The sequence below is a fragment of the Nothobranchius furzeri genome, chromosome 11 (assembly GCF_043380555.1).
Source record: "Nothobranchius furzeri strain GRZ-AD chromosome 11, NfurGRZ-RIMD1, whole genome shotgun sequence".
NCBI lineage: Eukaryota > Metazoa > Chordata > Actinopteri > Cyprinodontiformes > Nothobranchiidae > Nothobranchius > Nothobranchius furzeri.
The window spans coordinates 69,215,356-69,227,664 of record NC_091751.1 but is presented as its reverse complement, the minus strand read 5'-3'; the positions used below and the strand labels follow the sequence as shown (position 1 = coordinate 69,227,664).

The following is a 12,309-nucleotide window of genomic DNA, read 5'->3' as shown; positions in this document are numbered from 1 at the left end:
CAACGGTTCCTTTCAGAATAAAAACTAAACCATCACGACCCAGGTTTAGGTCTCGCTAGAAGCCAACAAAACTGTCGTGACCGGGAAGTATCTCAAGACTGGTGGTCGGCTGCAGCGGCTGCTTCTACAGGCTTCGGCTCCATAAGGTCAAGCTGGACCTCTACACCTCCTGATCTAACGGGGACTTCCGCTAAGGGTACGTAGACCGACAGAATGGCGTCGAATGTGTTTATGAATCTCCTAACCAAAGCTTAGCATGAAGACATCACCTTCATTTCCCATCAGAACTAATCGTTTCTTCGGATTTGCTGGTTCTGATCAACATTCCACACTACACCATTCTGCGTCTCATCCACCTTAGTTACACCATACATTTAGTGTTAAAGTTAGTCTAGTTTTAATTTGTTTAGTAATAAATCTTTAAACTTTTAAAACTTGACTCTCTCTTCTGTTGTCTCTGAATACGAAGCTGTTACATAATCCCTGCAATAAAAAGTTCCAGTCTTCTGGTTAAACAGTACCCACAGATCCATAAGGTTGATTTCATATTTACTATGGTGTCTCGTGTCTTATGGCTCATTAAATAACATGTAAATTGACTCACTACACCCTTTTGGATTTCCTAAAGAGGAAAAATGCCGGAACGCTGCTTTAATAGAAGAACGAGTCCAGCAGACTTCGTTAAAGGTGCAAAAGCAAATCTACAGAACAAGCTCACTTAAAACATTTTATTGAGTTATATAAATATATTGTGGAGATTAAAAACATTAAAGCACCTATTGGACCATCTGATTGTCTGCCTCTAAACCACAGCACTTTCGATCCATTCATTACACACTTGTACTTGGCACCAGAACACCACTGGTACGAGAGATTCTCCGCACAATTAATTCATGGAAGGAGAGACAGCCATCTGCTACCACTTCAACTATAGGACAAACTACTAGAGTCCCAAAAAGATAAACGCAGACAACAAAAGAGGTTTGGACCTAGAAAACTGCAACTGGTGTTTAGTGCTCTCTTGTTTCCTCTGGAAATGCAGGTTTCCAGGGGCGTTTCTCAATGTCAAGGAACCTTGCCTTGATGTCTTGACCCCGCCCCCGTTGCCTAGGAGATACGTCATCAGGAGCCGCCAAGACGTGTTCCAGTCGGTTCCAATGTTCATGTTCTACCGAGGCGTGTGTTCTCCGTTTGTTAGCCGTTTAGCTAGCTGAGCAAGGACATACGGGAGTTGTCTTGTAGCCTAGCCTTGGTCAAAAATTACCCTCATTTAGGGCTGCACGATATTAGGAAAACCTGCGATTTTCGATAACAACGATTAATGTTGCGATGAGGATATTTTTTGCGATAAATAAAAACTTAACTCAGGAACAAAAATAATCAAAGACAAAGAAATAAAAAAATCATAAAAATGAGAAAAGCAAAAGATGTGAGGAAAGGGAAAAAGAAAAGCGGAATCAGAAAAAAAAGCAGAACAAAGCTAACTCAGGCGCGCTCCGTCCCGCAGCGCTCCTCTGTGAGAGCGAGGGGGTCGCACACGTTCCGATGCCTTTTCTCACCAGTATCAGCTGATGGAGGGCTCTAGTTTTGTTGCGCCGTTCGTGTCAGGGACATGGTAGGGTTGGGAGGGGGGCGGGGCATGACCCAGCCTGGCGGGTGGGCCGCCAGGCTTATAAAGCGCTGGGGGAAACCCTGGTATCTGTGAACACTTTTTATATTTGATAGTGTCCAGCTGAAGCAGACAGCTGTTTATTTCTAACAGAGCTGAGCTGTGGGAGAAAATATTCAGGATTATTTCATCTCATTTTCCCTCACCTGTGGGTTTAGTGCATTCACTTAATATTAGTCATAAAATTATGAATAACAGGTCACTCGGGGCATAGAACGTGTTTCTGGGAACAGACGCCTGTTGGGTTATGGTCGGCAGCTGCTCACCTGTTCCTGACAGGAGAAATCCTCTCATCAGCAGCAGATGATCTACAGCACATATGTCAGAGTCAAGGCCCGCGGCGCATTTTTATGTGGCCCGCGAGATAAATATCAAAAATATATTAAAACTGGCGCGCTGGCCGATTTTACCGCAAATACTACAACTCCCATGATGCTTTGCGGCGCCAGCGCGGGGCAGACGCGCCCTCTCCTTTGTGTTTTTTCAGCGCCGAGGCAGTCAGAGGTAGTTGGGTGTCTGCAGCTCCTCCGCTGTCTCGGACAAACTACACTCCTCTCACTCAGCGCCGAGTTCACTCAGCTATTTTCTGACGTTGAAGCCCAGAAACGGAGATTCTAGCCGCTCAGTAATGTGTTCACGACTGAAAGAGAAAGTTTTCCTACTAATGTCCAGACAGAGCCGATATAACTCCAGCGAGCAGCGACACGCTCAAACCAGCACGACTCTGTGGCTGCTGTCGTGTTTCCTCCCCGACACACAACAACGTGGTCAAGCTGCTCAGACATGTTCAGCAGCACAAACCTATGTGAGCACCTGTTGTCATCTAATGTTGTCATTATTATGATGAAGATGAACAAAACAACAGGAGTCTCCTCCTCAGCTCAGATCAACCCCATGATGCAGGTATCTGGCTGGAACAGGTGAGCATCACAGTAAACCAGTGGAGCAAACTGAGCTTTAAATATGTTGGTTTTATGCTCTTTTTCTGCTCCAAAACATGAAAGTTAACAGGTGAGATGTTGCTTTTTCATTTAAGATAAAATGATATTTTTATTTTGTTGTTGGCCCGTGAGAAAAGATTTAACCTACAGTAAACAGGAAGTGGAAAGGCTGCAGATAGATGAATAGAATAGAAAATCCCTTTATTGTTCCTCAGTGGGGAAAGCTAGACGTCACAGCAGCGATGACACGTATTACAGGAGAAAAAAGGAGAATAAAAAATAAGAAAAATGAATAAACAAGAAAACATAAATCCTGAATAGATTTTAAAAATGCTGATTATACCACAAGTAATGAATACCACTGATGCTTTTTATTTAAAACTGACTTGCGCGTGAGTAATTTGGTTATTCCACATTCAGTGTTAATGCAGAAATACGTTTGTTTCCAAACTTAAAGGTTCAAATTTGCATATATGTTGATAAAGAAAACGTGCAAATTTGCCGTCACTTTTTCAAAAATATTAAGTTTGGCATTCGACTCCGTCCCAGAGTTTCATTTCGGCCCCGTGTGAGTTTGAGTTTGACACCCCTGATCTACAGAGTAAAACCTGCCCGGAAAAAAAAAAAAAACACAGAACTCAAACAGGGCCACCAGAATTTCCCCAGCTGGGTTCTGGTTCCACCCGCCATTGGATAAATAAACACACAACTTAGATCTGTGGCTCGTATTAAACCAAACCCAGAGCGCACCGCGGGAGCAGGATCGGAATGAGCGTGCGCGTTTTTACAGCGGTTATACGTTCGAGGACCGTTCCCTTACACATTCAGTTTTTTGCCACGATTCTGTTTACAGAGATTTGTCTAGGATGACCAAAAAATGCACAGTGTGGCCTGGGCTTCACTATTAAAAGGTTGGTGGTTTAAACCCACCTCATGTTGTAGTGTGCTTGGGCAAGACACAGATCCTCTTGCAGCCCCAACCCCTAGTTAGTCATAAAGTGAACTCTGACCTTCCCAGTGCTTTGGAGAATGGTTGTCCTGGTCCTCCAGACCCTCTCGCGGCTGACGATGTCTCTGGTGACGTCCACCTCGGCGTCCACAAAGCTTCTCTGCTTCAGGGTTATTTCATCATCCAAATCTGTTTTAATGGTTGAACGCTTCTTGGCCATAATCTTGGCTTTGATTGCAGCAATTTTCTCCACTGACATGGCCTCAGACAGCGATCTGGAAAAGAGACAGGAACATAACAATCATGTTGCAAGATGACTGATGGAGGAGTTTGGGGGTTCAATTCAATTCAGTTTATTTATATCGCTCCAAATCACGACAAGAGTCGTCTCCAGGCACTTAAGTAAACATTCCAACACAGGTCAGGTCATTAAGCCAATAAGTAAAAGGTTTCCTATATAAGGAACCCGGCAGGTTGCATCGAGTCACTGACTAGTGTCAGAGTCTTTACAGCAATCCTCATACTAAGCAAGCATGTAGCGACAGTGGAGAGGAAAACTCCCTTTAAAGCCCGGATCACACTGTGCGATTTTTGGCCGTCTTTGCCAAATCCCTCGTCCTGAACAGAATCATGACAAACAACGGTCAACGTCAGAGTGATTTGCATATCAGTGCACCATGCTGTGAACGTGACCGGCTCTGCGGCAGCTTTTTGAGCCGTCGCACGATCAAATCAGCCTCAGTCTTCAAGCAAGCTTGAAAACCTATGATTCCTGTCTGCAATCGACCAATGAAAACACACCTTTGGGACACTGCAGAAGAAAGACTCCCCTCTCTGAGCTCCGATTTCCATTTATGTTTAAAATGCAGATTATAAACTTCGCACTAGTTTTAATTTTAGTTAGCAGCCCAAGTTAAACAGGAGTTTTATTTAAAATAATGAAACTACCTTTTTTAGACCATCAGTGAAAACTGTGATTCTGTGAGAGCTGAGATGAGGTCACGAACATAAAAAAAAAATTAACACTAAAACATGAGATCCCTTTGCTTTTGGTGGAAATCTCACATATTCAGCCGATAAGGATGGTTCAGTAGCGTTTTGCTGCAGAGGGGCAGAGGAAGGTACAAGTGACAGCGGGTGTGAGCTGTCGGCAACGGAGCTCAAAGGTTTGGGAGCATTTTACTAAAACAACTGAGAAGCAAGTAGAGTGCAAACTCTGTAAGGTGAAACTCGTTTCACGGGAGCGCATCAGCGACGCACGCGCATCTTAAAAGGAAGCACATGATGGCGGAGAACGAAGAGTCGCCCCTGTAAGTTTTCCTCTTGTTAGCTGCTAGCATCATAGGTGTAGCAACAACCGTAGTGATGGCGATTATACGTTTAGAACATGTACGTATGTCACCTATTTGCTCTAACGTTTCAACAAAGAGTCGCCGCGGTAAGTTTACCTCATGTTAGCTGCTAACGTCAACAGAGAGCCGCTTGTATTCTTATGTGTAGCAACAGCAGTAGCGGTGGTGATTTTATTACCTTCAGAACACGTTTGTATGTCACGCCATGAAGGAAAAGAAATATGAAACACCTTTAGGAGGTGTGTGTGTGTGTGTGTGTGTGAGTACGTCCGCATGCGTGCGTCTTTGTCTCAGTTTCTCTCAGGACAAAACTAGCATAAACATTAGAATAAAATGCATTTATGATCAAATAAAAAGGTCGCTGATGGAGCAATCAAGAAACTAATATTTTTAAAGCATAAAACATTGTCTTTGTGATAAATATTTATCTAATTTATTTGATATAACAGAATTATTAATCTGTTAAATAAACTAACTTTAATATATTTTATCTTTACGGTAAAGCTTGGTTTTTGCTTGACGCGTCCGAGAAGTTCGCACGGCTCCGCGCGGCGAAATTGCGTCATTTTAACAACCACGCCACTCCACCGCGCCTCCGCACGGCCCAAACTTTCTGCACCTAGGACATTTTCTAACCACACGGACGGTCGGACGCGGAAAAACATGACGGACTGACAAGAATAGTATGGCAGAGGTTCGTAAATACAGACATTTGTATGATTCAGCTCTCAGAGATCACCGTGATCAACATGTTGTTAATAATTCTTGGAGAGAAATAGCTCACACTGTCGGAAAAGACGAGGACGCTGTTGAAAATGCTGGAATGCCATGTTGTAAACAACAGTAATTTTTATTTCTACTATGGTGTAGTGTTGGATGCATGCCGTAGAGCTCCATGCTGCCCCCTACAGTTTGGGAGAATATTGGCTCACCGCAGAGACAAGCCGCATGAACCATAAACGCTGCGAGTTGTGAAGCGCGTTCCATCCGCGAGCCGCATCACCAAGCGGAAAGTGAATGCGTCAAGCATAAACCAAGCTTAGAGCAGACCCTCAGAGCTGTTGATGGTCCCTGACTGCTGACGTGTGGAACAGCCGCGCTACCTTGGTGTGTCCCGCCATTTCAGGAGTTGAACTGGCGACTAGTCGACTATTAAAATAGTCATTTGTGGCAGCCCTAGTTTGATGAATGACCAGCTGACAGCTCAGCTGTGTCGCTGGAAGACGGATAAGGAGACCCGCAGCCGGAGTCTGATGCCAACGCGAGGGTTTTAAAAACAAAGCTTCCTCTTTGAGGAAGAGGAGCTGGGTAATGAACTGACTAAAAATAAATGTTTACATTTTTTCTGCTTTGTTTTGGTTAGCGGTCTGCTTAGTGACGTGTGCTTTGGGAAGTGCGCTCATGACGTAGTGTCTTGCTGGCGAGAGACGTCTGCCTCACTGAAATCTTGCGTCGTACAGTGTGCCACCTTTCTGGAATTCTCACAGTGTGACAAGAACAATCCTGTACGACGGCCAAAATTCGCACAGTGTGATCCGGGCATTAACCGGAAGAGACCTCCGGAGGATTCTGGTTCAGAATGAGCAGCCATCCACCCTGATTCACTGGGGCTCGAGAAGACTTGAATTCATCAGTGGACTAGCAGTAGCAAATTTTTGTAAAAGAAAGTAAAGTGTCATCAGGAGAAAAAGACTGCAGCAGCGTTCCAGCCGATAGCACCCTCCATGAGACCACCACAACTTAGCAGAACACCAGCGCAGCTTCTGTTCAACTCTTCAATCTAACAGATTAATATATTTATGTCAATTCAACTTTTCAACAGAAATACCAGCTTATCAAACTCATTTTAGTGTGTTTGCGGCACCTGATCTGATCCGTCTGCACGATGCCTTCTTTGTGGCCTTCCAGACGAGCAGCCAGGCGCTCTTTGTCCAAACGCACTCGCTCCTCATCCTTAAAGGGAACGTGATGTCAGCATGTTAGAACACCAACAAACAATTCAAAACATAACGTAAAATTAAACAATTGTCAAAAACGTAGGACATCTACATGATTGCCATCTTCCATCTCCTGAGATTGAGTTGAAATGAGAGAAAATGAAGTAAATAAATAACTCCATACCGACTATATTCTCATTTAGGCTGAAACTTAATTTGGAGGGGAGAAATACTGCTGTTTAATGTTCCTTTGGTCTTGTATGTGAGAAAATGCTTATCAAGTTCACCAGTTAATGGGCACTTTTATAAATTAACGCACAACGAGATCTACTCACTTCGTGGTGTTTTACCGATCTGGTCATGATCAGTTTTGGGTTGGTGGGAAGCTTTATATATAATGTTGTTAATTAGTGACAAGAAGCTAGCTTACTTTAACACACAGGACTGACTCGGTTAGAACATTTTAGTACATTTAACAAATTAAGTCATTATTTGAAAACATTCTGTTTTTACTCAGGTTTTCTTACGCGTAGTTTATGCTTCTGCATCAGCTCCACGAGGGAGAGATGCACACACATTGACGGAGACGCTTTGCCTTCAGATTTCTTTGTCACCTGGGGAGTGTTGCAAAGAAATTCCCCGCCAGGGCAACAGAGGTCGTAGCGCTTTTCTGGGGTATCCTGTCATGTATCGGGTCCAAGATACTGCGATTACTATAGTGTTAATATTGTGGGTTTGTTTTTGTATTTGAGTGACTTTTTAACACGGTCAAATTTGTCCCTCATTCTCCCCCACGTCTTTATGCGCTCGCCACCTCTAAACCCACATTTCCTGTCATTTCTGACCATGAATGAAACGCTTGCTGCCTTGCTCCTCCAGTCACGGGATAATAAAACGTTCATATTTTCATAGATTGTCCGCGAGTTACTCTTCAAGCTGCTCCGGGTCTGCATCTAGATATGTCCCTGGGGTCCCTAAACTCTGGGGCAACTCCTGGATCTCTGGGACTTGGAGCTCCCTCCGTCTCTTACACATCTTTAGGGGGCAGGTCTGTGGCCCCTCACACTCTCTATTGCACTCTCTATAGAGAAACCTTAGATAAACAAGCGCGTGTACACACACAGGTGCTCACATGGTGCTCTCATAAGTATGGACTTGGGCACGTTCAACACATGTCTTAAGGCTGTGGTTGGCACTAAATGCACTGTGATTTATTATCGTGTGATTGTTCAGCAAAACAATGTTGATTTTATATTTCCTCATCAGGATGACACAGTGACATCTTGCTCTTGTTGTATTGTTGTGTGTCTCTTTTCTGCAGGTCTAGAAGAAGATTCTTGTTCATCATTGATTGTTTATTTTTGTGGAACATAATTATAAGTGTAGGGGCTTCACAGAAAACAGGATAAAAGATTTCAGAATCCTAAAAAAACCTGAAAATTCCATTTTCTCTCTCTCTAGCTCTCTCACATAATTAACTCATTGACTGCCAGCATTTCTCACCATTTTTATTTTTTTTTTTAAAGAGTCACAGAACGTTGCGCGCTAGGATGATGTCGACGCCAAAACTACCAAAACAAAGCAGAGACTCACCTCTTATATCAGGAAAAATCCGTGCGTTTCAAGAGTTATCCGTTCTTTCATAATCCGTTGTTGAATTGCGATCGGCAGAAGCTTTTCCGGTTCGCGCCTCACTTTTTTTACAGCAGTGGCCCAAAACGATCTAACACATGGATGTTCTGCTTCCTGATCACGTGACGTGTGACGTACGCCGATAAGATCAGCTTTAGAGCTGGGATGTTTGTTCTCACGGTGCAGGGGCTTGTTCCGACGCCCACACAGTAAAAACATGCATCATTGGCAGTGAACGGTTGGATTTAAAATGACGACTTTAGTCATCAAGGGCAGTGAATGAGTTAAAGTAAAATAATTTAAATTCTATCTAGAGGTGGCTCATATCCCATCATCCACAACATTACCAGTAATAGGGGTTATGCATGTCCCACTTTCGCATTATGCTAAACAGGATGCACCAATTCCTTCCGGTCCGCAGGCCAGGTTGAGCTACGATAGCGGTAGCCAACCATGGTATTGTTTCATACACGTTCCCTCCAGGAGCTGCCGAAAATAAAAGTTTCAGATGTCCATAGAATATGCAGAGCGACTTCTAAAACTCCTGCCACAAAAATGGAGAGTGATTTAAGCTGTACGCCTTATCCAATATTTGCAACTACGAAGGTTTGCAAGTTTACATTAGCTTTGCAGCTAGTAGCTAAAGTTACCCAGAGAGCAGAGACAAACCAGAGGGAGAAACGATCGGCTAAAGCAGAGAGATTGAGGAGAACAGCGGAGGAGCAGCAGGTGAGTTAACAATGCTAGCTTAAACTCGTGTGCCAACATCAGTGTTGTACAGATTACTATCGTGTACCAAACAACTAAAATAGTATCGGCCAGTTAATATAATATTAACACTAATGAGTGTCTGTCAGCTGTCTCATACTCGTTAATATCCATTCATGTAACATAGTTTAGCTTAGTGAGAGGGAGACACCTGTCATCCGGTTTTGGAGCTCATGAAGGCTTCTGTGAGCTGGTTCTGACCCAGACACCAGCAAGCCAGTCGAGCTGGTATTTTTAAAAGCTGCACATGATCCTTTCCTGGAGGTCTGTGGTGGTTCTGATCTGGTTTCGACCTAGAAACCAGCTCCACTGTTCCGCTGAGCAGCGCGTCTCTTCTGGTGGTCGGTTCTGACGGTGCTCTGAGCTCCAGAAATCCACATTTAATTTTTTAAACTCTGCCACGGGTCTCCGGAGCCCAGCGCAGACCTCCCTGACCCAGTACCGACCAATGTGGGCTACAGAAGTCCGTCTTTTCAGCCGCACAAAACGCCCTCAGGCAAGAAGATAGAGGCGTTGTTTCTCTCATCTGGGAACCCGTGGACTCGATGTCCAGACAGGCTGGAGTTGGTACAGCCTTCAAAAACTCTAGGTTATCAACATAAACACAATCCAACACTAGTAAACACACACACTGACTAGATCACATGACCTCTCTACCCTAAAACTAGCCACTCTCCACACTGAGCTGAGGCAGCGCCGAGCTTCTAACTCCCTTTGGTTACGTCAGAGGTTCAGATTTAGAAAAAAAAGAGCCTTTTTAGAAACTTTGCTGAAAAAAGCCACTTTTTACTAGAACAACTCTGCTGTTATGCGTTTTATAACAAAATATCCACAATAAGCATTTGTAATAGTATTTTTTGGACAGCATTTTATATGAATTAGAAAAGAAATGTAACCTGCAATTTGCTCTTTCAAATAGAATTTTTGCTCAGTATTCGTTTTCAAAATTTCAATAAAAATAGTTTATCTAAAAAGTGATTATTTTTTTGTCTTTTCCTTAAGATTAGTCTTGGAAAGGGGGCTCATCTCCCCTGCGGAAAGGCCGCAGCCGAGCAGAGTTTCAAACCTGCAACCTTCGTGCTGCGAGGCAACAGTGCTAACCACTGCACCATCATGCAGCCCGGTGGACAAATATTTGACTCTAAAGCTGCTCAGAGTCATTAAAAACTAATATATGGACCCATTGTGGATGTAATAACTTAATTAAAGGCTATAATTGGACATTTCCTAAAGGTTTTCAGTATGTATTAATATTTTGTTAGCATCTGCAGAGCATGTTTTTCCCAGCCCGAAACGTGATTGTTGAATGAGGAAAAATATCTTTTTAATTAGTTAAATCTTTTTAAATGTTTATCACTTTTACATCGACTGTTGTGAATGGGGGATGGCAGGTTGTGCCAGACAAATTTTTGATTTAAAAAAGCAAGTATCTGACATCTTCTAATAATTAAACAAATCTATATGAAATAATAGTAAGGCATCGAGATATCGAATCAAATCGTTGGCCCAATAATCGTAATCGAATCCGGAGACGAGTGAAGAGTCACACCTCTAGCACCGACGCAGATGACTTTAGTCTACTAAAATGTTTTTGCTGATCTGAAATACTTCTGGGATAAAAGCAGGAAAATGCTTTTTTATTGTGCTGCACACCAGTTCTGTTATTAAAATAATAGCACAAAATTCCTGTTTCATTGATGCTCCATTAACTGGGTCAAATGTCTTGTTTTGAATTGTTAATTTAAGGTTAATATCAAGTTGGTACTTTTCTGTTGAATTAAACAGTTCCAACGGCAAGTTTAGCTTACAGGTCGGAGGAAATAAATTATATTTTCACAGTTATGACATCACACCAACTGACCTCGACACGGGGTTTTTTGGCTTCAGAAGATACTTCATCTGCTGCTCTTTTAACTTCAGGGAAGAAAAAATAATAATTATAATTTTCATGGATTTTAACAAGTTTACTACAAGCTAAAAGAAAGTCAGTTTTCATGTAATTTATCTCATTTTAAAATTACTACAAACACTATATCCTAATATAAAAAAATTAATCTAGTGAACTTACGTTGCGTTGGTCTTTGAAGACCTATTTCTATGGGCGCACTTCTGTCGATGCTCGCTGATGTCGCTATAGATGAACAAAAAATAAACAAGATAACATTTCCATTTCAAGCAGTAAGTAAATCTGAAAGATTTTCATTAGGTTAAGGAACCTCAAGCTCTACAATTAAACAAAAACATATACCATACCAATTTATTTATAAAGCACCATTTAAAAGTAGCACGACAGCTAAGCAAAGAGCTGTACATAAAAGAGCCAAATGCTCAAACATATCTGCAAATATCTTACAAGGTTTTGTGGAACAGCAGAAAAGGAAATCCAGAAAAAGCACAACTATAGACAGAGTAGCTTCAGATGGCGAGATTTAGTCTTATTTCCTGATATTTGGACATCTCTTCTTTGATTGGCTAACAGCAACACATCTCAACATCACTATTTACACATCATACCGGCAAATCGGCGTAACATTACCGCAACAGTGCGTCTTATGAATCCAAATTTTGTGGCATTCGTTCCGCCTCACTTGGTAGTAATATTGCGGTAATGGTCTGTCTTATAAACAGCTATTACGCAACTGAAGGAGATGTCATGGTGTGGTGGGGGTGAATGCTGGGCTCCGGCTGGCAAATACAGGTCCTTCTCAAGAAATTAGCGCATTGTGATAAAGTTCATTATTATCTGTAATGTACTGATAAACATTAGGCTTTCATATGTATTAGATTCATTACACACAACTGAAGTAGTTCAAGCCTTTTATTGTTTCTAATATTGATGATTGTGGCGTACAGCTCATGAAAACCAAAAATTCCTATCTCAAAAAATTAGCACGTTTCAACCGACCAATAGAAGAAAAGTGTTTTTAATACAGAAAAAGTCAACCTTCAAATAATTATGTTCAGTTATGCACTCAGTACTTGGTCGGGAATCCTGCAGAAATGACTGCTTCAATACGGCGTGGCATGGAGGCAACCAGCCTGTGGCACTGCTGAGGTGTTA

At 42.4% G+C, this 12,309-nt stretch overlaps 1 protein-coding gene across 1 annotated transcript in view; it reads right to left on the bottom strand.

Moving 5' to 3' along the window:
- cdc73 (cell division cycle 73, Paf1/RNA polymerase II complex component, homolog (S. cerevisiae)) overlaps nucleotides 1-12,309 on the bottom strand; it is a 59,880-nt gene that overhangs the window by 38,073 nt on the left and 9,498 nt on the right. The window contains exons 4-7 of the mRNA XM_015974572.3: nucleotides 11,317-11,379; nucleotides 11,110-11,162; nucleotides 6,776-6,864; nucleotides 3,621-3,834 (exon numbers count right to left, since the gene is read on the bottom strand). Of these exons, the coding sequence (XP_015830058.1) occupies nucleotides 3,621-3,834; nucleotides 6,776-6,864; nucleotides 11,110-11,162; nucleotides 11,317-11,379 (419 nt within the window). The remainder of the gene's footprint in view (nucleotides 1-3,620; nucleotides 3,835-6,775; nucleotides 6,865-11,109; nucleotides 11,163-11,316; nucleotides 11,380-12,309) is intronic.